This window comes from Pelobates fuscus, chromosome 8 (assembly GCF_036172605.1).
Source record: "Pelobates fuscus isolate aPelFus1 chromosome 8, aPelFus1.pri, whole genome shotgun sequence".
NCBI classification, from domain to species: domain Eukaryota; kingdom Metazoa; phylum Chordata; class Amphibia; order Anura; family Pelobatidae; genus Pelobates; species Pelobates fuscus.
In genome coordinates this window covers 164220119-164248116 of record NC_086324.1, presented here as the reverse complement: position 1 = coordinate 164248116, position 27998 = coordinate 164220119, and the positions used below count along the sequence as shown (strand labels likewise).

Below are 27998 nucleotides of genomic sequence, written 5' to 3'. Positions count from 1 at the left end.
ATGAACCTCCTTGAAGAAGATTGTTAGCATTTATGGGCATCATGAAAGTCTGAAACTTTATATATATATATATATATATATATATATATTCCAATTTCCAGGAGCAGTACGTATCTATTGTAAAAGTGTTATATAGAACAGATTGGGAATGTAGTAGACTTCAATTTGCATATATTCAGATTTCGCTAACAAATCTGTGGGATTTTTTTTTTTTTTTTAAATCGCAGAACTAGCTGGGTGTCACTTCAAGTGCAGAAGCCTTTTAGATGGAACTGGGAGTTCTAGTACGGTTTTAGAAAGAAAAAGAAAATATAATATAAGCCACACTGGTCTTAATAAAAGCATTCATTTTAAATACAGAAATATATTTATTCATCATTATAAATGTGCACTTGGTTAGAGCACAAAGTTAAAAAATTCTCACAGTCACACTTTAAAATCAACCGGTTTAGTAGTTAAGCTGGGTAATATCTTTAATAATAGATAAGTGAATCCCACCCCCAGCAAGCAGCTTAAATAATGGAATACTGTCTCCACCTAGAGACCGCAGTTTAAGGTGTGATCAGGAACAATATTAAAGAGCAATGTGGCATTATGGGGAGAGAAAAAAAAAATCCAAAGTTTGCTGTTACACAGGAAGCAAGTTAAAAACTCATGTTTGAAATAATAAGTGGCTGTGAATGGGCTCTGTAACTTGATAAATAACCATATTCAACACGGTGTGCGTTTATGTTTACCACTGGGGGATTGTTGATCCTGCTTCAGGCAAAGACAGACAGACAGACGCTCCTGATTTGAGAAACAGCAGTGCACAATATAAATTGTTCCAGGCAGGAGTCAATGACAGTACTTTTTGGTTACAATTTAGGCATATTCCCTTTACAGTGTTGGATTCCTTACACACAACGTGAACAAGTAACACTGCTAAGAAAACAAACAAACAGGTGATTGCAGTACGTGGCCCAAGTGGAAGGTAGCTGTTCATGGAGTCCGATTCGATTTCTCAGTCATTGTGCGGCAGATCTCGACCTTCGCTTCCAAGTCAGGTTTTCACTTTCTTGCCTAGCATCTGCTTCGGCCCTTTAAACACAAGCAGCTACGGCTGTGTGGGCTAGACATCCAGGGGTTCCTCTTGATCATTCTACGCAGGCGGCTTACGGAAAGCACCCCAAGCATGAAAGCAACGGGTAAAGGCGTGCGGTTCGTTGCCCTTACGAACCAGGCGCAGTTTGCGGGGATTCGCTTGGTCTTTTGCTCGCATGTGTTGAATATAAACCTGGAAGAGGAAAGAGTATTTTGGGAGACAGACACACACTACAACTGCAATAATATGGAGTGAATTATTACAGGCCAGGCCGAAACCGTCACCTTTTATTATACTTTAACAGCAGACATAAGGGAAGAGAAATGACATGTGTCTTTCCACCACTTATTACAGGTTATAATAAAAACTAACTGTGCACGTGGTGGGTAAATAAACAGGACATAATATACAGCATCCAGGAAGGATACATAAACAAACTGAGCTGGTGCCACGGACTTACCTGGCATGCCTTCAAGCTGAGTTTAATCTCCACTTGGCTAGTTTGGGTTCCAACCCACATGTACACCTGGAAAATGAGCAAGATATCAGTTACAACTCCTGTGGGCACAGCTAGATAAACTGGCAGAGCTGGGGGTTCACCTTTACACAGTAGTCATGAACTGTTGCATAAAAACAAAACAAAACAACACACACACAAAAAAAGTGGCGTTTATATTAAAGGTATGGCGTATGTTGCTTGCCCGGTCATTACTGGGTATGTAAATTGGCCATTGTGAGACTAGAAGTAGACGTGATACAGATGTGCCAAACATGTACACCTTCTACCAGGATCAATAATCTTAACGAGATGTGCAATGCAGTAGACTTACACAAAAAGGGCTTAAATATGCATCAAACTGTGAACCTATAGTACTTTAGTTATTCTAGGACCGTACATTTACTGCTAATATCTGTTAATAACTCAACAATTATACGTCACAAGGAGAATTCTAGAACCATGCTCTTACCTCCTTGCCGTTGTCCAGCAGCATAATATCGTCATCAGCCAGATCATCTTGACAGAAGTCTGAACATTTTTCCGACACAGAGAAATAGCCCTTCTCATTGGAGCACCTGGGAGGGGAACATGGAGTGAAACAGTTAATAAGACATGTCACACGCTAATCGACCTATGTAATACAATTTTACTGGTATTCATTAGTCTACACAGATGGATAATTCTAATTGTAAATAAGCCAAACTTAGGGATCTAGCATCTAAAGAACCATTTAATATTGATACACTACGTGTACTGTTGCAGAGTGCACAGTTTAGGGTATTTCCTATGTGCACACCTAACACGGCGATCTTTTTGAAGTGCAATTAGAGGCAGAGAAGTGTGATTAAAACTCCTTTTGTGGCCAGTGTTGTTTGCTTGTGTCCCAATAGGAGTAAAAATAAAAATGTATACCTGAAGAGTCGGGAGTATTTCATATAATCTGCGTCTTCGTCGTACGGTTTCTGGCCTCCAATCCCAACCCAGAAAAAGTTCTCTGGCTCTTCTCCCTCATTTATTACCTGAAATGCAGAAATTAGGAATTCAAAAGATGGCAATACCACAAGCCCTATCAACGGTTACTTAACTATACAGCAACTACCATAACACAGGGACTACTGAAAATTAACCCTACATTTTAGAATATTAAGAACCCATAGGATACCTGTATTCCCAGATTTATTGGCACGAATATGGAGTAAATGAAAGCACACAACCGAAAGACATTTTGAAATCAATCTACCGTCTCACCTGTTTGCTGTAGGTGTCGTCAAACATATGGTTCATGATGTCCTCAGAAAGTTTTGCTTCATCAGGGTCTGCGGCTCGCCCAACCCAGGTGTATACTATGCCCTGGTTATCTGTGCTTTCAAACGGGACCTTAAAAAAAACACATGAAATGGTCAGTCACCCGAGAAATTGCCGCAGCATGTCAAAGTAAAAAAGTAGCAATAATTTCTTTATTTCTCCCTTTCTGTGGGCGTGCAAGCAAGCTCCTACAATGAACACTGCAACTTTATATGATCTCTGATATAAAAGAACAAAGCTTTCTGGGTATGTTGGGTGTTATATTATGACTATCCTAGCACACTCGGACATGAATAATGCTTACAGGAATGTGGGAGGAAGGCATTGGTCCTTAAAGGGACACTCCAGGCACCCAGACCACTTCTGCCCATTGGAGTGGTCTGGGTGCAATAATTACCTTGCAGGGTTAAGTCCTCCTCTAGTGGCTTTCTATCAGACAGCCACTAGATGGACCTCCGGGTTCTTAACAACACGAAAAGGTGTTTTAAATGACGCTGGACATCCTCACGCTATGTGAGCACCTCCAGCGTCACTGGAATCCCTCTATAGGAAAGCATTGAGTAATGCTTTTCTATGGGGGGGTCTAATGGGCGCATGCGCATTGGCTCTCCCCTGACTACTGACGTCGGTGGGGGAGGAGCGTGGGCGGAGCAGTACCCAGTGCCAAGGGACAACGGCGCTGGATTCAGGTAAGGGGTTTTAAACCCACTGCAGGGTCCTACAGTGCAGGAAAACGGGTTTGTTTTTCTGGCACTGGAGAGCCCCTTTAACTTAGTGTCACATCAGTGACAGATGACATCTGTCAATCACAGTAATTTTAGATGATGACCGCACGGCTGAGTGTATTAATGTTTAAGGTATTTTGACCTGAACAGACTCTGTCCGTTTATGACTTGCACTTTCACACCAGCCATCTAGGCCAGCACACTGTTTAATTTAATGTCATTCTAGCCTGCCTGCGGGTAACACATCACTACCTCTGTTATTAGGTTTGCGTTAGAGCCTGCAGATTTGAAGGAGGTTACTGGACGAAGCTCCATTTGCTCACTTTATGGGTGGAAAGAGACAGTCTGACCACAAGACAGATCCCCAGGGAACTCACCTTCAGGATGAAACAAAACTCAGAATTCAGGAGGCTGCAGTCTGTATTAATCTGGATGCACCTGAAAACCACAAAATAACAAAGCCGTATAAATAGATGGTGAATACGCCAAGTGTGACATCCCGTCGCCCTCAAGCTGTGTGAACACAATTTACTACTACACTCAATGCCACTGGACAGCGGATGGGGCTTTACACCTGCGATGACGTGTGTGCTCCCCAGTCCTTTAGTAGTGCGGTCACAAGGTCAGTCACTGGTTTCAGGGTTCAGTACCTGGTGCAGAGAGCGCTTCCATTTGTCCGTATGTGGTACAAGCTTGGTTGGAGTTCCACATCACGCATTTTCCTCTTGCCTTTATGGATGATGAACTTTCTCTTAAAATGAGAGAGAAACTTGGCGTTCTCCTGCTGCTGCGTCATTCTGACCACCTAAAATGAAAAGTGGATGGTTTTACAGCAAGTTAGAGAATATTACCATTAACCCACAGCCATTTCATTGTTGTAGTGAAGCTCAAGTGGACTCATCCCTATGAAACCAATAGTCTATCCGCTCCCCATCACCAACCCATCCCGAGCTGAAAATTGCCAGCTGACTCCTGTTAGGAGACAGGGCATAGAAGGGTTTTATATCCACCCGATGGATGCCAGTGGCCATGCTGCTTTGTATAAAAACTTTCTAAGAACAGACAGATCTGATCCTGCGCACTTTGTCAGGGTTTTCTCCCGCCATACTTTGATCCTGCATAGATGACAGGTTATAGATCCGGTCTAATCTCCGGGGTTATATCTCACTGAGCCACCATTATCCGATCAGATAAAAGTTACCGGTCAACATCCAACAAACCTCCAGCTTTCCAGGGAACAGACTCTCGAATTTCTTCTGAAGGCTGAAGGTAAATGTCAGCCAGCCCATATTGGACGCTTCTCTGCCCTGCCAGAAATATACAACGCACTGAAAGTCTTCTTCTGGCTGCTTCTCCTCCTCTTCATCGTCATCATCTTCCTCATCACCGTGTCCATGTATCTTTCTTTTCTTATTCTGCTGCTCCTCCTCTTCATCTTGTTCTATCGGCACCCAGTACCTGGGGTGAGAGTTCGGACGGTAAATTAAAATAATTAAATTAAACAAAATAGGAAATAAAATCCTTCCGACTTGGCCAAGCATGACAGGGAAAGTAGAGCTTGGAAACATCGGGGATGCCAGTAACTGATCTATAGATCCTGCCTTAAGGTAAGAGAAGTGGCCAGCCTTCCTCTAGGACTGTGATTTGTGATTAGATCGCTCTAGTGAAAGCTTTTGATATTGCCCTATGCTATATTGTGTCTTATTGTGTATTTATTGTAATGTTTACATTGCAGAGCTTACATTTCTATGCTGGAAACAAGGTGAGTAATAAATAAATGTAGTTAGGGGGTCCAGAAATCTAAATAGGTTGTATAAGACTTTAAACGGACATTCCAAGCACCATAACTACAGCAGCTCACTGCACAGCTGACTGTAGTGGTTATACTGCTGAGCAGTTGCACGTGTAAACCAACCATTTAAATCCCTCTAATGTTGTTCTTTTATCTGAATCTTTCCCTCGAATATCATCTGGGTCAGTTCAGGCACTTTGCAATGCTGTGGAAAATGCTGCCAGTTTAGAACTTGAATTGACGCTGTTTACTCTTTAATGTTTTTTTTGTTTTGTTTAGGGTTATGCGTTTTTAATTGTTGTCACATAGAAAGTATTTAACTACAAAGAGGGAATTTTGGAGATTTGAAAATCAAAGGCCAAGACTCAGGCTAAAATAGTCAAGCCATAAATTGGAGATGAAGAATTATTTTCGATCGCCACTATATTAAACTGAATTGTGAAATGTGGTTTTCAGTTCACTACAATTCACGGTTTATTTCACTAGTTTGGCTGAATAGGAGCAAGTTGACTCCCTGGAGATGATAAAAAAATGCTGCACCTGCCTTGCTTATTCCTCATTTCCCATTATCTAAAATCCCAGCAGACTTTCAGCTGTCATTCTTGGACCATCCAGAAGGGGGTGTTACCTGCACAAGAACACATAGCAATCCTGGGTGTGAAAGTGTCCAAATTCCTCTTCTGGAAGGCGAGCAAATTTCTTCCCTTCCAGTACAAAGCCCTCCATTCCATCCAGATCCTCGTTCCACTCCTCAGTCAGCTGCTCTGCCTGTGTGGATAGAAAGTCAGTAAGTGACATGAAGCAGGAAGAAGCTGAATAAACGAGTCCACAGTTAAAAAACAGGCTGTCTAAATACATTGATATATCTCACCACTGACAAATGTTAGAGGGGAGCTGATGGAAGTTCTGCCTCTACTTAAAGGAATATAAAGTTCCAATATCCCCGCTTAAAGGAATATAAAGTTCTAATATCCCCGCTTAAAGGAATATAAAGTTCCAATATCCCCGCTTAAAGGAATATAAAGTTCTAATATCCCTGCTTAAAGGAATATAAAGTTCCAATATCCCCGCTTAAAGGAATATAAAGTTCCAATATCCCCGCTTAAAGGAATATAAAGTTCCAATATCCCTGCTTAAAGGAATATAAAGTTCCAATATCCCTGCTTAAAGGAATATAAAGTTCTAATATCCCTGCTTAAAGGAATATAAAGTTCCAATATCCCTGCTTAAAGGAATATAAAGTTCCAATATCCCCGCTTAAAGGAATATAAAGTTCCAATATCCCCGCTTAAAGGAATATAAAGCTCTAATATCCCCGCTTTAAGGAATATAAAGTTCCAATAACCCTGCTTCAAGGAATATAAAGCTCTAATATCCCTGCTTAAAGGAATATAAAGCTCTAATATCCCCGCTTAAAGGAATATAAAGTTCTAATATCCCCGCTTAAAGGAATATAAAGCTCTAATATCCCCGCTTAAAGGAATATAAAGCTCTAATATCCCTGCTTAAAGGAATATAAAGCTCTAATATCCCCGCTTAAAGGAATATAAAGCTCTAATACCCCTGCTTAAAGGAATATAAAGTTCTAAGATCTATAACTAGTTATAATATCCAATATCCCTGTTCCTAGTTATAGAGGTGCAATATATTAAATGATTTGAGAAGCTTATCCAAAAATATTAAAATCGAGGCCTAGATCAGGAATTGTATTTCACGGAGTATCTGTGAAAGCAACAGAAGGCCTGCTGTATGCAAATACACGTACACTGAGTTCCTTTATACAAAAACACATTTAGGCACTGCATCGGCCATAGAGAGTTTTCCACCAAGGAAACAAAAAGTGTCGTATGAATAACCCATCAATGCAGTGCAACTGGACATCACTGAATAAACCAGGATGCCAATAACATTGGTTTCTATAGCAGTATTATTATTGTAAACTAGCACCCTCTGGTGTAAAAAAATGTTAACGGACAGAGGCAGAATGTGGAAAACATGTATTTCTTAGCATTCCATCACATGACAAAAACAGGACACTCACCTCTGCAATTGGCATGGGGGGCTGACGTGGGAGGAAGAGGGCTGTCAGGTCGGCTTTCATCTGATCCTTCTTCTCTGCATCCTTCTTCACTTTGCCCACTAAACCTTCTTTCTGAGTCACGGTCTCAGCATTCCTAGTATAGTCGACTCTTAGGACATCATCCCAATTCTTAAATTTGGACTTAAACACCTGGAGATAAAGAAAGAAATAAAGGAGTTTTGAACCTCCTGACCTAGGTGTCTAAGACCACTCTGCTTCCACTGTGTAAAGGGACAGTCCAATACCTGGCATTCTGTGCCCTCGAGGTTCCGGATAACCATGGCATGTTTGGGTCGATGGAGCATGCTGCAAAGCTCCTGCCCCAGTTTCAGGGCAGCTGCACGGACCAAACGTGAAGACTTCCTGCCGATCCAAATGTAGAGGTCTGAGTGACAGTCCAGGATATAGACACACTTTGTGTCCAGCAGGCTCTGGAGCTGGAGGCAACATGACAGAACAGGGTTAGGACTGTAAGCAGATTTGGATGTTCTTTTAAGACTATACGGAAAATGGATCAACATATGTGTGATATCTGTCTTCTACTAGGTTTTATCTAACACTATGCAGGAGTTGGCTGCCGCTGCAGGTATTTCAAGCCATTTTGCAGATGGAGATTTTCAGTGTGGAAACTAATGTAGCTTTCACTGTTTAGGACACCATTATACCATGCCCTAATGGATTAAAATGGTTTGCCGGCCATTTGACAATTTACTTGGGTTCTATCGGGCATCATCACCTCCTCCATGAAAGGGGAAGCTCTCTGCATTTTGCTATGCACAGTAGTGCAGTAATTAGCATATTGGCTGAGATTGATCAGTCACCAAACTGGTCTTGCATGTGAGGACCTCACTTAACAGAGCCAACGGAAGCTGCATGCAGGAACTTCCGGATCTCACTGGAGAAAGTGGCTGGTGCCTGGTGGATCCCCGGTGCCTTGTCAAATCATTGGTAGGCTTACGGCCTCCTTTGAATGAACCTTCTGATGCCTCTGAGTATGCACAAAGAAACCTATTACGTAATTTGCAGTTATTTGTTTCCGCTTAAAATGCTTTAAATTTTAGAAATATGAGAACGTGAGACAAGTCTGTCCGATCTCAGGGAGGTGGAATAACTCACAAGCCTCATTTCCGGCAGCAGGTCAATCTTTGGCCTCTTCTTGTGTTCCACACAGATCTTGTAGTTAACTTGTGGTAACTCCAGGTATCCAAGCCCAAGTCCAACCTGGTCAAAAGCAGGTATAGGTTAGTCAAGAAGAAAAAGACAAAATAACCAACTATACACAAGAATTTATAATAAAATTAAATTCATGCTAATGTTGCCATAAAAAAAGGCAAAATATTCCCTTAACTTTAAAGTTCCTCTAACAATATAGCATCTGTGTTTTCAAGGTATTTGCCCACAGTGAAGCCCATGTTCTTTGCACTGACCTAGTTTACAGCAATCACATTTCAGATTAAAATATAATGCCTGCCATGAAAAATATATATTCCCTTGGCTCGTTTTGTTGCAGTCTCTGAATGGTTTCAATAGCACATTCATCAAATGTTCAGTATATCCTTCACTCCACCCAGTTCAATGGTCTCTAGATCTCACAGTCCACCCAGTTAGATGGTCTCTAGATCTCACAGTCCACCCAGTTAGATGGTCTCTAGATCTCACAGTCCACCCAGTTAGATGGTCTCTAGTTCTCACAGTCCACCCAGTTAGATGGTCTCTAGTTCTCACAGTCCACCCAGTTAGTTAGAGCAGTGTTTCCCAACCCAGTCCTCAAGGCACACCTACCAGTCCAGGATTTAAGGATTACCCAGTTTTGTCTAAGGTGTTTTTTTTTTTTTTTTTTTTTTTCTAAAAACACCTTAGACAAAACTGGGTAATCCTTAAATCCTGGACTGGTAGGTGTGCCTTGAGGACTGGGTTGGGAAACACTGAGTTAGAGATAGATCTCACAGTCCACCCAGTTAGAGATAGATCTCACAGTCCACCCAGTTAGAGATAGATCTCACAGTCCACCCAGTTAGAGATAGATCTCACAGTCCACCCAGTTAGAGATAGATCTCACAGTCCACCCAGTTAGAGATAGATCTCACAGTCCACCCAGTTAGAGATAGATCTCACAGTCCACCCAGTTAGAGATAGACTGGGAGATTCAGCAATCGTCTGTTAGATGGTTGGTAGGTATCTCACTTAATCCTGTTAGCTGGACAGTAGATTTCTCTGTCCAGCCTGTTAGATGGCCACTTACAGGTTTATGCATTAAAGTGAGAATTGTCAGGAATTCAAATTTGAAATGCACTTGGACTTTCCTGACATTTCTCACTTTAGTGAATAGCAGTGTCAGTCTGTCCAGTACTTCTCATGCCATGTCCTATATATCTGTCATTCTGTACCACTTGATCAGGAATAGGCAACCTTCTGCACCCCAGATGTTGTCCACTACATCCCCCATAATGCTCTTACACACATAATGCTGGCAAAGCATCATGGGAGGTGTAGTCCAAAATATCTGCAGTGCCGAAGGTTGCCTATGCCTGTACTAGATTGTCATGGCTGTGACTTGACATAAATCGCTGGGAGGTGTACCTTGTAAAGTTTGGGGCGGGGTGCCTGGAAATCATCAGGAACATTGGGTTTAATCTCCTCCGGCTGTCCTCCCAGGACCTCCCAGAATTCAGGGGTCTCCTGATCCTGTGGCAGCATAGTAATTTCTGCTTTGCCTTTTCTCTCATTCTTGTTGATCTTCTCAGCGAACAGCCTGTGAGAGGGCAAAATAAATACACTCATATAAAGCTAAGCCACAAGACGCATTCACACACAGCCGCATGTACTCAGTGGAAACCCCTTGCATAAAGTCAAGTATACACAGTGCAAATCCGTGCATACAGCGAAATACAGGAAAGGCCACCTCTGATACTTTGCTTGAGCGAAGGGCTCACAATTTTCACTCTCCACTAGCCATTTGAGAGAGAAAGTTTGAAAACGAGCAGGGTTGTGTTATTCCTACAACAATGTTATTGTTTTTTTCACTTACAAGGCAGAGTATGGCATGCAATGTAAATGTACTGGTATCCCATGATACTGTGCAAATGGTGTATTAAGATGCACAGCATAATGTAAAGAATAAAAGAGGTTTACAATGTTGTAGATGCACAAACAGGCCTTCTAGCAGAGTAGCACTACTAAGGTAGTGGGAAAGATTCAGAATGCCTGCGATAGACCCCTTGCTTTTCTGAGCAGAGTAGAAGTTCGGTCATTTATTCCATAATCATTTACTGTGTAAATTCTGCATTCTATATATGCAATCGAACAGAACTCTGGATCCCTTAGATTGATCCATATAATCCTCACCTGGCCTTGGTGGTGTTACTGAGGGTGGCCTGAGTTCCTCTCCAGATGGAAATGTCCAAACCGTTATCCAGAAGATAGACATACCTGTAATAAAAAACAGATATCGGGAAATATGAGACTCCTGAGGGCACTGAAATGGACTGGAATTATCCGTGGCGGCTAAAAGGAAGATCACATGCTCCTGTGAAACTACAACTCCCACAATGCTTTCCCAGCCTTAAGGTTGACAGAATCATGGGATCTACAGTTCCCATATGTTTGCAACAGCTTTGATCTAACTTTATGCACCTCTGGTATAAAGCAAACTGGGTACTAAATTAAGAAAATACACACCGCGGATCCAAGGAGGATGATTTAAGGGGAACTGGTTCTAGACGGATATTTTTCTTTCCATAAATTCTGTAAAGCCTGTAAAAAAAAAAAAAAAAAAAGGAGAAGAAATTGGATATAAAAATAATAAGTTAAAAAAATTAAAAACTGTAAAAGAACTTTTCTATTTGACACTACAACAAATAATTTCTTTAGCATAATGGTACACTGGGTAACAGCACTTAGTTGGCACCACACTGAGTAATATTTAGTTCACCTAACCTTCAACAGTCTCTGCTTCTCACCTGGTGATATACTGATTGTCCTCCACGGTGTAAAATCCACTGGCTGACCCTCCTTCTATGTAGGAGATCTCGTTGTCAAAAACCTGTTATGAAAAGCATTTATCGTTTGTTTGGTAAGGAGGTTAACCATCACCTGGTTACGTATGAAGACAAAGTAGCCACATATCTGAACTAGATACATCCACTCTAAACACCATAACCACTACAGTGTACGTGGATAGCAGTCATGCTGTGAGTGCGGGGCTGGATTGGTATTAATAGTGCACTATTGTAATTCCTCACTATCTCAGATGCAGCAGCAATGGTGTTTGCCGATTCACTCAAAATCAGTTTGACAAAACCAGAGGAACCGTGCCCAAAAGGTTTTTAGCACCTTAACAAATACAGTAAGTTTGAATGGTTATGATGCTTGAAGTGTCGCTCTAAGAAGGGAAGGTACATGATGAATGCAGGCAGGTTAGCAGTAAAACTCAACCCGCTCTAAAAAAAGAAACAGCAGTTCTGATGAGGCAAACTGTTGACAGCATCTATGAGGCCATGAAAAAAAGCCTGATCTCTCCACATCCTTTGTAACTCACCTGACTGAACTCCTCACTCTCGTCTCCCATCTCCTCCCGAATGCTGCGGCTTTCTGCACCCAAATAGTTCCGCAGATTGACAGCATGGATGGCAGAACAGGCCTTTTTATCTAGTGTAGCTTCCTGTCCGATCCAGTAATATATCTCCCATCTAAGAGCACCATTATCATCCAACAAGGTCTAAAATATGGTAGAAAAAGACGGGGAATATTTGAATTTAATTAAAAAAAATCCAGTACATTGGCATTTTATATATAATGACTCACTTCTAAAGACAATAAAAAGTAGCAATTAGGATTTACCGTAAATTCACTCTGCTTTTTACATGGGTTTCTTGATCTAATATGCATGGTTTATTAGTTCATACACATACATATATTATACCACTTATACCGAATAACTTGAAGAGATCGGTTTATAAAAATGCAAACGCTACTTAAACATAACAAGCAGGTGTTTTTTTAAATATTTATTCTCTTTAACCAATACTGGTAGAAGAGATCATAAATCCTGCACACTGCTCACCTTTAGCACTATGTAGCAATCTGCCTCATAAAATTTCCCATGCAATGCCTCATCCACCAACATCGGAATGAAGTTCTCAATCTGCCAGATGGTGACTCCGGGGATTTGACCAACATCCTCCGTAAAGAACTCTGAATAATCCAAGGGGGGCTTCTCCAGACTCTGATCCCATTTCCTTGCCTTTAAATCTGTGTATTTCATGTCACCGTTCTCCTGTTCGGGATAGGAGGGGGGAAAAAAACAAATGTTAAGAGGTTGCCAGGAGTACGGATAACAAACACATCTTCTTTCTCTATAGGAACTGATGGAAGTCCTTAGACAGCATGATTCCATACCATTGTAACTCATGTTTATTCTCAACTGTCTGCAATATGGTAGTGGCGTGGCAAGATGGGTTTCCTGGCAAGCCTCAACTGCTAGCTCCATCTACTTTGTATTAACATATTAGAATATTTATTTTTAGGGTTTTAACCATATTCTCCTTTGTGACTTGTTTTCATTTTACTTTAAATATTGCTGAGAGGACAGGATTATTTGAAAGGTTTTCTTTAACAATTAAATCTTGCACCATGTTGGTAGAAAAGGTCTCTTAACACCGTGATGTCTATAATTGTTTCAGAGGGATAGAAGCTATTAAAAAATTGGAAGAAAGGAATGAGCAGATTCTTTTCATACAGCAAGTATAGCATTTGTTACTGCATTTAAACGGACAGTGTCATACATGCAGTTAAACCCACCGACTAATGTTACAATACCATTTTATCAAGAATTTCCTTATCCATGGCGGACGCCTTTAACCTTCTCACCTGTATCTTTTTATTTTTCTCTTCAGCTACATCAGACATTCCTTTCAGCACTTGCTTAGCCTGATCATCTTGTGCAGAGTCTTTCCGTCTTCGTAGTCTCATCTTCCTGGCGGACGGATCCTTGGTAGCGCTGCCTGATAAGTCGGGAAATCAGCATAGCAATAAAAGGTTACTACATTGTTGCTAGTGCCATCTTTCCATCAGTTCCTCCCTCATAAGTGCGATCAGAGAGAACTGGTGAGATCTGCACCTCGCTAAGCCAGGACAGTGCCAAGATATCATTTGACGTCAGGCCCACACTTTGATAGAGCCTACTGTGATATATACCAGTGGGCATCTTGCTCATGGACATATTACTGGGTGTAGTTAAAGGAGTACCACAGTCTGTTCAGAGCTCTGAAATAGCCAATATACTTAGATGTCAGGCTCCATACTGTGACATTCATTGTACAATCTATGTTAATGTTCTGCTGATCAGTCCTTAACAATACTTGGATGACATCGCCACTTTATTACATCCTGTGGGGTCTTTACATGTTATTTAATTTTGTACCTCACCTCAATCCTTAGCTCCTGGCAGATGGAGCTGCATTATTTTGCCTCTCTTGCAAATGCACAAAAATTTAAAACGTGGGTCAATATCCTGCAAGAGTTTACACGTGAGAAGTACCCTCATGATAAACTGAGCATGGCCCAATACAAGGCAGCACCGTTTCACCCATGAAATCCTGAGGCATTTTAATTTATGGAAGGCAGCAGGATTCCGGTTTATACCTGATGCGGCGGCAGCGGCAGCGACAGTGGCAGGGGATGCCCCAGCAAGGCGCAGCTGGTTCTGCAGGGAGAAATCGATGTTGTAGAATTCTGAAGTGCGGTCAGCAGGTTTAGGAGGCATCACCAGACTGGGATTTTCACGCACGTCGAGGATCTGTCGAGATAGAATTGCCCATTTTTAAAACAGCTATTTGAAAGGAAATCACAGCACTTTTAGGGAAGAGGTGTACATTAATTAGCACTGGATGAAAGAATCATCCATTATAATACATATAAAATAATATACTAGTTATATGCTGCACTAGCATATACTTTTCTCTATAGGTAGATTTAATCAGAAGTTGCAGAACTAAGGTTTTACAGAATATAAACAAACTGTAAATAATGTATTTAGGTTAGAAGAAACTGTAAACTATGTAAATAGTTTGTAATGAATGTTTTACTAACTCATAGCTCTTGTGCTTAGAACATAATCTTTCCCAGCATGCACTGGATTCTCAGTATTCTTAGTAACAGGTTTTCCTGTTCTAGCACATAGTGGACGTTAGAAGTGGCTATTTTCTAGGTAAGTGATTACTAACCTCTAAGTCGGTCAGGAAATGGATGGCTTCAGGCAGTGTAACCAATCGGTTCTTGTTTAGAACCAGTTTCTTCAGTTTGGAGCACCTGATACATAGAGAAAGGAAGAGACAGAGAATGAACCTCAATAATTGCAGGAATGTACCAGACGATAGGGGAATTCGAAAAGGTTTGGCTTTTTGGCACCAAGTAACATCACCAGAATTGGTTACTGGAGATGCTCTTGTCCAGGCTGACACTTACCTGCAGAGACTCTCGGGTATCAGTTCAAGGTTATTATTGGAAGCCATAAACTCCTCCAGACTGGACAGTTTGCCGATTCCCGAGGGAATGCCATCAAAATCCAGCTTATTGGAATTCAAATACAGTTTCTTCAACTTGGTCAACTTGCAGATGGCGGACTGGACACCAACGAGGAATTAAAACAGCAAAAAAAAAAAAAAAAGTAATCATGAATTTTATAGAATGATAAATGAACCCAGACCATATTCTAAAATGGCAGAGACCTGTGAACCAAGCACAGGTAACTTGAATTCTGACTGCATACACTACACTTGTAATGCCATCTTCCTCAGTTTGTGCCCTACACAATTTATGGGATAGCGAGCTAAATACGTCAAGGAATAAACAAACAGTCACGTGGACACAAAATACCTTCCTACGTTTGACAAACTATAGACTTATGTACCACTGCAGGGATAGGCAACCGTCGGCACTCCAGACGTGGACTACTTTTCCCATAATGCTCTCACAGCCATAATGCTGGCAAAGCATCATGGGAGATGTAATCCAAAACATTCAGAGCGCCAAAGCTTGCCTACCCCCGTTTTAGTGGTTGGGAGGACTTGCTTTCCAGCAAAACGGGGAAGGACAAGTGAAAGCTTCCTGCAACTGGTACCTACAGGAAGAGAGGTAAGCTGGTTACGGGACAGATTGAGGGTCTCCAGTTGAGCCCACTGGTCGATGCACAGAGACAGCTCTGTAATCTGGTTGCTGCTGAGGTTCAGGCGCTTTAGGTTGGCGAGTGTATAGAGGCACTCCGGAATCCGTGACAGGTCATTCGTGGAAAGATCCACATCTGGGAAATAAATTAGTAGCAATAAGTGAAAGAGCATGACAAGACTCCCAGTGCTCAGCGTTACCCCTTCTAGTACCAAAAGCAGGATCATTATAAACCAATGTAAAGCGTGACACAAGCAGATATGAAGGCAAGCAACGATAACCATTAACCATGTATAGGTTGTCAGAAACAAGTGACCTCAATATTACAGTCTCAAATAATTTCTGTTCCTGGATGTTCGCACCAAGCAATGCAGTCAGTCACTGCCGGTGACAGAGACAGGAATTTAAGCAGATTTCTATTAAATGGTCTGTATGTGCATTACATACACACATATAATTACATTTTTTCTCATGTATCATTTTTATTAATACAAACAACGTATTGATGTACATCTCAATTTGTACTTTTCACATTTATCACACCCTTGGGAGCCAGAAATAGGTAAGAGTCTATGAACAGGAATAGCAATATTTAACAGGAATATCACATCACCATTGTCAGTGCAGCTGTTATACAATGTGAGTAAGCTCATCCAGGATGACTTGCCGTCTAGAATGTGTGACGTTGTACTCCGTGCGTATAGTACATAGGTATTTATACAAAGTATTTTGACTTGATGCACGCTTAACGATGGCTTGTTGCAGTGTACATTTCCGTCTAACTAAATAACGGGAAGGGGATACAGAAAGGAAAGGCTTCACCATTACCACAGCCATTGTTTCCAAAGGCATTAGTATGCGCCTAAACATATTATATAAACAGGCAGCTTGAGACAGTATATAGCAGCAACCATAGTGCCGGTACGTATACATTGTAGAAGCCTTGAACCTAATACCATTTGTTACTCGTTTAACCCTCAGTCAGCTCCCCGACCATCAATATTCCGAATTTGTAATCTTGGTCATAGCATGGACGACCAGCTGGTCCAGTCCCGGTCATAGTTTTCCGTACATTTGTTTAGTCTGCATGCCATCTGCTCATTGGAGCTAATTATGTCTAGTTTGGTTCTAATGGTCTCCTCTGAGGGAATTTGTTTGCTCTTACAGTTGCTAGCCAGAGCGACTTTTGCCATTGTGAGAATGTTTAAGATCACCTTGCGGTGAGGATGCCCAGTTATGTCGGGAATTATATGAAGTAGGTAGTGTTCCAGTTGTATGGGGAGATGGTAGCAGGTTGTTTGTGAGATGTGAGCATAGCCCAGATGTGCTAGTCTGTGCGGCACTAGGTACCATCTCATTGTTATTTTACAGTAAGCTTCCCAGAGCGAGAGACTACTCTATCCCTGCTTCATGGTTGCCATGGCTTCCTGCCATGTTGTCAAGGAAATCTGTCGCCTCAGTTCCCTTTCCCATTGAGTCATATAAGTCAATTTCTCTGTGGATATGCCTTTGATCAGGGCGTTAATAGCACAGGGATAGAGGCTTAATTGGTTTGGGTGTCAGTATTTGGTTCGGCAACAGTAGGGTCTCTGTGGGGTGGCTTGACTTGCCCAGTAAATTCATTTGTAATATATTTTTTACCCTCAGGTATAAGTACAAATCTCTTGCCGGTAGTGAGAAATACACCTGGAGGTCAGGGAATTGCTTTATCTCCCCTCCCGCCAGTAGATCACAGATATGATGTACACCCCTAGCTCTCCACCGCCCTACCTGCAGATCAGGGGAGAATGCTGTCAGTATACCCGAGGGTGCTGCTCGAAAGAGTAGTGCGGTGTCTACAATAAGTGGACCCCAACAATTCCAGGAATGTAATAAAAACCTTGAGCACTACAACGTGTGCGCTGCAGGAGATTGGGGAATCGTGCTGGCCCACAAAGAGTGTGCAATTTTGTGTGGGTCTAGGCATGCATTTTCTAGGGATAGCCAGAGTGGGTGCAGGTACAGCCGAAAAATTCTGAACCCTTGCGCTAGGACTGAAGCTCTGTAATATGCCTTAATATCCAGCAGGCCCAACCCTCCCATGGCAAATGGAAGTCCCAGATTGCGATGGGCTTCCGCTTCCATACGTGCGCGTTAATTGTGGACTGGAAGAGTTTTAACAGTTTAATAGGCAATGGTATGGGCAGTATACGAAAGAGGTAGAGAATGTGTGGCAGCACCATCATCTTAAAAGAGTTGATGCGGCCCAGCCATGACACCTCCAAGCCTTTCCAATTAAAATAACTTTAAAGACAAATGTGACAAATTTGCTTTTTACAAACCCTTAGCATAGCATGGACTAACTGCTCTGGTTACCTGATAGATTAGTCAGGCCTTCCAAAGATGTGGGTAGATTGCTCTGTGTGCGTTGTGTATTCCTCAGATGTAGGGTTTGTAGTGCTACCATTGCAGGAAGTTGCCTGTTCGAAAGATAGAAAGAAGTTAAATAACTCCAACCACCATGTCTGACCAGCGTTACAGGTGTTCATGTGAGGAGGAGAGACAAGGTTACCTGAGCTGCGCATGCATAAGGGGGTTGTTATTTAAGATGAGGGTCTGAAGGTGCACCAGCCGTCTCATCTGAGGAGGTAAACTGTCCAGCTTGTTGTCACTCAGATCCAGATACAGCAGGTCTGTCAGGTTAATGAACAGCTGATTTGGGATGTTGTCGATGCTGAGAAACAGAAAAACAAAAACAAACCCCACAATGACCCTTATTAAATATATAAATATACAAACAGCAATGTCACAGATGGATAAAGCAGACATGTTGCAAACAGAACAGAGGTTTTATCCCATACTCCCAGATTACTAGTTTTCTCACCTGAGATTTCTAAGAGAGACAAGACACGGGTGACTCTCTTGAAAGTGATGAATAGGATGAAATATGGGAAGCAATCTAAAGTTTTCAGTTTAGTTGAAGTCCAAGAGCAATGCTTTAAGACGAACGGTTGATGGCACACTGCCGTTTTAACCTTTCATTTTGGGAAAACAAGGACCAACCTACGTTGGTGTCTTTGTGGCCATCAGGGAACCTTTTTTCCCCCCATTTGTGGTGGCAATGGCTCAAGGCTAAGACTTTCTGGTCCCAAGTGGTAAGGAAAAGTCTTGAGTCTTAGGAATTCCTCCTCTCCAAACTCAATAAAAGAAAAACTACCACAGAAGTTATAATCTTCTCCAAACTGATCTTGTGACCAGGAAGTCCTTAGCTAGTTACAAGTCATTCTTCCCACAATAACCATGTGAAAATGAAGATCAATGGATAAACCTTTGGTCTATGCACATCATATACTGTGGAAGCTCTGAATAAATTAGAGGATCTGTGCACTTTAATAATTGATGCAACCTATACCCGTTTAAAAACCCCAGCCAACACTCCCAAGCTTCCCCCACCCATTCTTCTTTTATCTTGATCTGTTTGTCAGCTTGGATTTTGTTTCACATATAATACCTAAATAACTACATTCTGGAAGATAGTAGTATTATCCTACAAATGTTTGCCTACCCAGCTAAATGGAAGAACAACACAAAAAAACCAAACACATTTACAACAACAGTTCCTTACCACGAAGAAATCCTGGCACATAGTTTATTGATTAATTATTGGTAAATGCAGGAAGTCAAGTGACTTGTCACAAAAGTGACATTGTTACTTATTGCTGGTGCACCGTGAACTCTTCCAAATTTGCTTGAAAAACATGCTTTATCTATGACATTGGGGATGCAGCTATGTTTTGCCTAAATTTTCCACTGCAGTTTTCAATTCACCACCTTTCACCGTTTAGTAAATAAACACCAGTTTGATATTTGCGTTTCCAAGCCTAACAAAGATACCTTGAGCTCTAAAAAGGAAAATAATGCATACAAAACGGCAAAACACAAATTCAATGAACTCAACATCATCCCCCTGAGTGCCAGGAGGATTTGTGCATTGCTCGTGACTCTGGCACTCAATAGGTTAAAGAAATAGAAATAACCCAGGGTTATTGGTGTTGTCTACAAGCTCCGTAGTTAGTTGCCAGTGTTATACTTTGGATTGTGTTAATGTTAGCACCAATGGAACTTGTGCTTTACCAGGTTCTGTAACTCCCTCCCTCTAATCCCTGACCACTCACCTGTTGTGGCTGAGATTAAGCACGAGCATGTTCTTGCCATTTTCAAGTTCTCGTGGACACTCTGTCAATTGATTGTAACTAAGGTCCTGTAAAATCAATGTGCAAGGTCTGAGCTGCATTGTGAAAATGTACAAATACTAAGAGTAACACAGGGTTTAATGAACAGTCATTTTCTTGTTTTGGGAAAGTTAGAGAATTTATGGAGGTTAATGCAGGGGTGACATAGCGGATCTAAGAGTTTTACTTAATCGTCCACTTCCTGACAATTAAATCCCTCTCAGATGGCAGAGAAAATTAGATTATATCTTGGAGGAGATGAAGAGATGGTTAAGGAGGCAGGAAATGAGCGGGAAACAGTGTACAACAGTTATAATTAAAATGAATTAAAAAAACTGCTTCTTTAATAATAGAGTCAGTGTTTGTCCTGTTTCTGTCAAGTGCATGATTTAGGAATAAACAACATTTTTTCTGGCTGAAAACCATTTCAAAATATGTTCAGTGATCTAGATTTCCTATAACTCATCTGGGTGTCAACCAACGTCAAAGGAAAGCTGGGCCCACTGGCTATTTCTTTAAAATCAAACAGTAAAGGACGTCAAACTATGAAAAAGAACAATAAGCAACAACAAAACCCATTTGCTAAACATTGCGTACTACAGATATGGAAATTCAGCTTAAAGGGACACTATAGTCACCAGAACCGCTGCAGCTTAACGTAGTTGTTGTGGTGTCTACAGCCTGCCCATGCAGGCATTTCAAAGGTAATGCTGCCTTTTCAGAGAAAATGCAATGTTTACATTGCTGCCTAGTAACACCTCTAGTGGCAGTCACTCAGATGGCCACTAGAGGTACTTCCTGTGTCAGTGCTGCAGTACCTACATTCAGTGTATCCACACTCTGCATGCAGACACTGAATGCACCCCATAGAGATGGATTGATGCTGATTGGCGCAGCATTTTGATGTGCATGTGGAATAGCCTATATGAAAGCAATGGATTAGCTAAAATAGTAAAGATGAATAATCTCAGCCATGGATACAATAACAAGATGGCAACCACCATGCTGAAACAGTGACAGATTTTCACGCAGTATTCCAGTTACACCTACCACAATTTGCCCAGATAAAAATAATAATATTTTGCTAATAATTTTCTAAACTGATTTATGTGAAGAAAACTGTAATGGCAGTCCCAATATAAGACACACAATCACTTAACCCCCTAAGGACACATGACGGGAATATTCCGTCATGATTCCCTTTTATTCCAGAAGTTGTCCTTAAAGGGTTAAACACATAAATAACGTAATAGCCTACAAATATACAACACACACAAATATTTATTCACTTAACATCAGCAAAATTTAAGCTAAATCAGCCAAGCTGTCATTAACTCAAAACATTTCCAAATCCAATAATTTTGGTCTCATTTTTTTGGACCACATTTTGGGGTTTATTAAATAAACCCTACAGGAGTATGTGTAGTAAGGTGTAACCAGTCTGGAAGTCATTGAAAGAATTGAAAGAAGTCTCCAAGTCCCGTATGCTTCCAGTTCAGCTGTTTTGATTTAACATATTAATAACCCAGAGAGATTTTCTAGTAGCTCATCTGTGATAATATACATCTCCCAGAATTTAATGAACGTCACAAAAAAAAAAAAAAAAAAAAATGGAATAAACAGCCAAAACACAGTGTGTGCAGACCTTAGATAGCCCTCCTCTCGTATTAAAGACATTGTCACTTACCAGCACAGAAAGATCATCCAACTGGAAGATATCATCGGGAATTCCAGAGTTTTTAAGGCTGTTGGCTCGAGCAACAATTGCCTGAGAAAAGATGAAGGAGAGCATGTTACAGAGGCCCACGCAGGAAGAAAGGGTGCAGGTAATCACAGCGCTGGCGTTATGATGTCACTACTTGCACAGGCACAATTCTGTATCTGATGGTTTACATTGTATTAATCCCAGTAAACACTACGGCTAGTGCATGGCTGCATTAAAACAGCAGTACAACCCCCCCACACACCCCATTACTACGGAAACATCTGCAAGCGACAGCATAAGGTATCATGGAGCAGTAGAAGTAAGTGGAGTAAGAGTACTTACCCTAAGGCAGGGAAGGGATGAAAGCTCTCCATGCAGAGTTGTCAAGTTGTTGTGACTCACGGAGAGATGCTCCTACAAAATAGAATAAAAAGACCAAATGTAAGGACGGTGAGATACAACAAACTGGCAATGCACTCACAGCAAGACTCTGCAAAGTAGGGCAAATAAATATATGGGGCATTTGCACCATCTGGTTTGGAGTATTCCTGGAGCTACCCTAAGAACCTTTCGAGAGCAGTCTGCGAGAGTGGCTGCAATATTCCATTTTTAAAGGAAAACGTGGTGTCCAAAAATGATTTGAATTATCATACTCACTGAAAACAATCTGCACAACTATTTCTAAAAAAGTCTTTTGCAGCCAACAAAGATCCATCACAGAGAAAACTAAAATCAAAGTGTCTCACAAGTTATTATGTACAGATGGGGATCCCCCGATCCTTGATAGGGGAATGGGATGGCGAATAAAATGGTTCAGGTCAGAGAGACACGTTTTCTGTAAAGAACCTGGTCTGGCACTGCCACCAACCACATCCTTGTGAGCCTCAGACAGGATGACTTGGGAAGTAGATGGCATCATCCGTCTGTGCCTTCTGGTAAAATCTCTAGAACTGCAGGTATGGATACCCAAGGCTTCTCTGCCTTTATGCTTCTTGTAAAGATGGATAGGCTTGCCACCATGGTTTGTCTTTATTTTACTCTATGTTTTGATGTTCAGAAAGGAAAGACAGGATCAGACGTCAGACATATTGTTTTTAATATACATCTATCGTCTTCTTTATGCCATTTCTTTTTTCTGTTATTTATTTTTATCTGGGATTAGAATGCGGTGTGCTGAACCTAGAATGCTGTGTGCTGAAACTAGCACAAAACTGATAGTCAGCTACGAAGCGAGTAATCCAGCCATATAGACATAGGATAACACAGATTTCTCAGAGTCAATCTCAGCATTGTAAAACGGGAGGAACTGGTCAAAGGGATTAAGAGAGAATTAGTGACTGCCAATCTTGGAACCACAGCTACTGCATCACAGGAAATGTAGTTCAGGAAGATCTGTGTTAGCAAGTTTAGCCATCACTGGTCTGAAGGGAAACAAATGGGGTTAGGATAGGATTGCAGTAGGAATTAGACTTTGGTGTTTGAATTCACCAGGCGGGATCTAGAGAGCTTTAGATCACAGTGGATTATCTTGGGGGTGTCTGTATAGAATAAACAATCTTCATTTCTGTCAGTGCCCATTGTGATACATCAATTACTGTGATTTATGATGCTTCATAGCCATCAAGGTTGCTCTACCTTACCAATTTCTGCAAAGAAGACAGCTCTTCCGGCAGGTAGCAAAGACCAGTCCTGTTTAGTTTCAGCCATCGCAAACTGTTCATAGACCGCACATGTTCTGGGAAATATCCTCCCTGGGAATAAAAGACAGAATAAAACATGGGTTATAGATATGCTGCAGCAAAAGGAACAGACAGATCCCAACATAACTTCTATTTCAAAGAGCTTGCAATCTAGCACACCAAGGCAGGACACTGACATGTTTATTCACCAAAAGTGAGATTTCAAAGTTCATTTCTAGTTTAAAGAGAGAAGCTTGCATGCGTGAGCAGCACTCGCCGCTCATGCACATCCAGCCATCAATGGTCTTCTATTGGCACATTGGATTGGACCATCACCTTATTAAACTCCAAATCGTAGCAAACAAATCTAAATTGCTAGATTTGGGCTAAATTGTTGGGAATTCAAAGTGAATTTCAAACTTTAGACAACGATAGCTCAACTGGAGAAATTCTAAAAGTCAGTTAAGTGCAATTATTGTGATATAAAATTCCAAAATGGTTCACACTTTAGTTCAGTGTTTTGAAGTGATTATGGTGCATGTAATGTGTATGTGCAGAATTTCAGTAAATATTTGAACTAACTGCAGCAGGTGTAACTCCACCACTGACAGCATCATTAGTCAGCCCGGAACAAGAGTTTCTTGTTAGATAATTTTAATTTAGTTTCATTAATTGACTGAGAGCACTTGGTGGATTCTCTCAGCCAATGAATAACCGGCGTGATCAACACCTGGCTTCAGCAGAAGTAACCCGGTACAACAGGAGACTCAGCGACTAGTGGGACTCAGGCGAGAGGCAAGCCATTGAATACAATGAACATGTATTTGTTGGCTCCTGCTTTACATACTGGGTTATACCAGAGACTGAATAGAATTTGCTCACCATAGTGTCACTTATTAAACTTAGCAAGTCATCCTGAATAGCCTGGTCTGGCGATGCTGTACTGTACACCCATTACTCTCAGCTATCCTCAACAATAGTAAAGAGTTCCTACACGCATGGGTAAGAATGTGCCACTTATTGCAGCAAACATTTATATTAATTGATTGTAAATGTACCTGGAAAAAAAATGAAAAAGAATGCATCAAAACCATGCATTATGATTCAAGCAAAGTGAAAAACCACAAAAAGATATAATCATTCCAAACAGGAATTACACCATGAAAAATCTGGTTTATAAAAAGAAAGACAAAAAAAGACAAAAAATAGAAAGATTTCAGATAGGCAGATTACAGAGAAAAAAGTTTTTCCAGTTCCACTAGTTTGACCTAGAATTGCCACTTCCCATATTAATTTGAAATGTCCCATTTAGTGAATAAACCCCTTTGTTTTAGTAACAAAAAAAAATAAAAATGATTTAGCATATGCTGCGCATTGCTGCGCATTGCTGCGCATTGCTGCGCATTGCTGCGCACATCTCAATAGAGATGTACGTAATTTGTAATCTTTCTACACAGCAAATATATAATTTGTATTCCTAACGCTATAGTGTCCCTTTAACACTGAATGGAAGGATGGTGCCAGGAGACCCCAGACACTATAACCACTATAGTGACATCAAGCAGTTACAGTGCCTACAATGCCCCTTTAGAGCCAGGATAGGATTGTATAGAAATCCCTTGGCAAAATGACATTGTGATGATGCCAGAGGGGTATTAAACTGCAAAGCTTTCACGTCTATTATAAAAGGTATGTACATGGCAATGTGCTAAATAATAATACAAATTGGCAAAATACATTTTTATTTAATACCAATTTGGAAGAGACCTGCAGGAGTTACATTGATCATGTGTGTGCCACAGGGATAATCAATACTGAGATGTATCAAACAGTTAATATGGTGTTTATTATTGTAACTGCAATACTGGGAAAGTAGTATTCGTGAATACTATGAATAGGGAATAGATCATAACATGGCACAATGCCACTGGCACATGTACCAATACCCGCTTCTTTTTTACACTAAACTTATTTACAATATTGGTTTAATATATCACAATGTTTATTGCACAGTGTGCCAAATGAATGTGTACTATTTGGGGCATTATGTCAACCAGTTGCTAGAACCGCAGGGTGAACGTGGCACACAAAAGCTAAAGAATCTATGCACTAAAATTGAAAAGACTAAAAAAAATAAATGGTTGTGTATTTGTATTAGGTCAAAATAGCAAATGAGAAAAACATTTTTTTTTATATTTTTGCTTACATTTGGTTTTTTTAATGCCAATTGTTTGCAATTACTAGTTTAGCCATAATCTGCAGAAAACATGGACCAGAGAGACACTTTTGTCTAGATACACTCTACCCTGTTCTGTCTGCTCTCATGAAGCTCAGGCAGCCATTTGGTTGGCTGCAAAGCCTAGTCCAAAACAACTGGAGTACCAGAGACAAGCCATCACTAAACTAGGCTGTTTGAATCAATAGGGCTCTGCATGATGACATTTAAATATAGAGTTAAAGACATGAGTCACTCAAAGGGTGGGACAGGCACTACCCAAATTATAGACAAGATCCAAGCTTCTCAAACCTGTTATCAATATCCCATTATATTACATAGAGTAGAAGCATCATTTACAGAACTATTGGGTCTTTGGACAGTTATTTAACCCTTTGGTGACAGACTTATGATCTAATGGGATTTGCCCAGTTAATAACCCAACAATTCAGGCCCCTCAAAAGCTGTCCACAGCATGCTATTTTAACCTTCTTATGCTAAATGGGGTGAGACCTGATTTAAGTTTTTTGAAAAGGCAGTAGTTTAGTCTGTTTACTTATGACACATTTTACAGCGCTACAGAACATGTTTCTACATAGCTTCTAATATTAACTGAGAAGTAAATAAAAGTAGAAAAGCCCTAATAATAGGGCTGGAAGAATACCTGATTTTTATCCCCCCCCCCATTTGTCCCAAACTCTTATTGTGTCATAATATTTGCAATTACCAAGTTCATAATAAGTGTTTTAGTGAATAAATAAACCAGAATTCAGCCTGTAAGGGAGATTTGCTTCTCTGACATTGTCTCCTAGTTGTTGACAGTGTAGAGGATGTTATATATGTTATTTGAATTCTGGAGGGCGGCACATTTCATGCAATACCCATCAGCATGAAGTTTGGATATGTACCCAGAAAGACATGATGTACCAGGCCACCATGGGAAGCCTACTAATCACTGTGTAATAATAATAAAGTTATCTTGGGAGCACTCCCTATAAGCCTTGTCTGAGTCCTGGCCTGTATCAGGACTGGCACAGCAGGTTAAATATAGCCATGACACACACACAGGGAGGGAAGCAGATAGGTGGCACTCCTGCGGACTGTAACTCCCATCCTGCTCAGCCATGTCTGCTGACCTGCTGTGTACTACAATGCCCATCATGCTCAGCTGCACTGGACTGCAAGGCAAGGCCACAACTCCCATCATGCTGACAGAGAGGCGGGGCCATCCATAACATGGTGTATATGGAGTGTGAGCTCTGCTGCCAAGCCCCCTCCCCCCCCTTTGGCACTGAATCCCCTAACCTTGAAGTCGTTGCCGCTCAGGTCCACCCCCCTGATGAAGGGCAGCACCCCGGTAGCCGCCATGTTCCGGAGCCCGGTGTCTCACTGTCTACAGGAAGCAGCAGGAAGCAGCCAGACCACACCCCCGCCTGTCAGTCAAAACCAAGCAGCCCCGCCCCCCGCCGCCCAAGGCAGGGCAGAGCCACGCCCACTTCACCCTCTCCCTGCCAGAAACTTGTCAACTAGGAGAGAGTGTGTAAAATGGCAGTGACAGCTGGTAATGCATGTAAACTGAAACATGGTCTGTATTAGAGCTGGCACGGCATAACTGTCAGTCAGGAAGAGCTGTCCATCACTGAGAGAGCTGTCAATCAATCAGAGGAGAGACAATGAGCTGTCAGGGGGCTGTCAATCAATATAAGAGGAGAGGCAATGAGCTGTCAATCAATATAAGAGGAGAGGCAATGAGCTGTCAGGGGGCTGTCAATCAATATAAGAGGAGAGGCAATGAGCTGTCAATCAATATAAGAGGAGAGGCAATGAGCTGTCAGGGGGCTGTCAATCAATATAAGAGGAGAGGCAATGAGCTGTCAATCAATATAAGAGGAGAGGCAATGAGCTGTCAGGGGGCTGTCAATCAATATAAGAGGAGAGGCAATGAGCTGTCAATCAATATAAGAGGAGAGGCAATGAGCTGTCAGGGGGCTGTCAATCAATATAAGAGGAGAGGCAATGAGCTGTCAGGAGGCTGTCAATCAATATAAGAGGAGAGACAATGAGCTGTCAGTGAGGGGACTGTCAATCAATATAAGAGGAGAGGCAATGAGCTGTCAGTGAGGGTCTGTCAATCAATAAGAGGAAAGGGAAAGAGCTGTCAGTGAGGGGGCTGGCAATCAATAAGAGGAGAGGGAAAGAGCTGTCAGTGAGGGGGCTGGCAATCAATATACGATGTGAGGGAGGGAGCTGTCAGTGAGGGGACTGTCAATCAATAAGAGGAGAGGCAATAAGCGGTCAGTGAGGGGACTGTCAATCAATATAAGAGGAGAGGGAAGGATGTATCAGTGAGGGGCTGTCAATCAATATAAGAGACGAGAACAAGAACGGTTTAACCCCTCATTTAGATTATTATTATTATTTATATAGCTCCAACAAATTCCTCAGCGCTGTACAATAGGTGGACTAAAAACATGTAATTATAACCACAGTTGGACGCACAGAATCAGATGGGGTGAGGGTCTTGCTCAATGAGCTTACAT

General features: G+C 41.4%; 1 protein-coding gene across 1 annotated transcript; it reads right to left on the bottom strand.

Annotated features, from left to right (window-relative positions):
- Positions 1-123: 123 nt before the first annotated feature.
- On the bottom strand, positions 124-26879 carry FLII (FLII actin remodeling protein). Its single transcript, XM_063430650.1, has 30 exons — positions 26764-26879; positions 23205-23315; positions 21907-21978; positions 21547-21627; positions 19803-19888; positions 18200-18361; positions 18004-18107; positions 15609-15784; positions 14950-15107; positions 14709-14793; positions 14128-14281; positions 13354-13487; positions 12548-12760; positions 12023-12202; positions 11445-11527; positions 11164-11238; positions 10831-10914; positions 10066-10237; positions 8602-8706; positions 7731-7922; positions 7447-7635; positions 6034-6173; positions 4834-5071; positions 4264-4418; positions 3991-4051; positions 2832-2960; positions 2496-2602; positions 2053-2158; positions 1545-1610; positions 124-1276 (listed from the first exon to the last, which is right to left on the bottom strand). Exons 1-30 carry the CDS (start codon positions 26824-26826, stop codon positions 1142-1144), a joined length of 3816 nt encoding a protein of 1271 aa, XP_063286720.1. The 5' UTR covers positions 26827-26879; the 3' UTR covers positions 124-1141.
- Positions 26880-27998: the final 1119 nt, after the last annotated feature.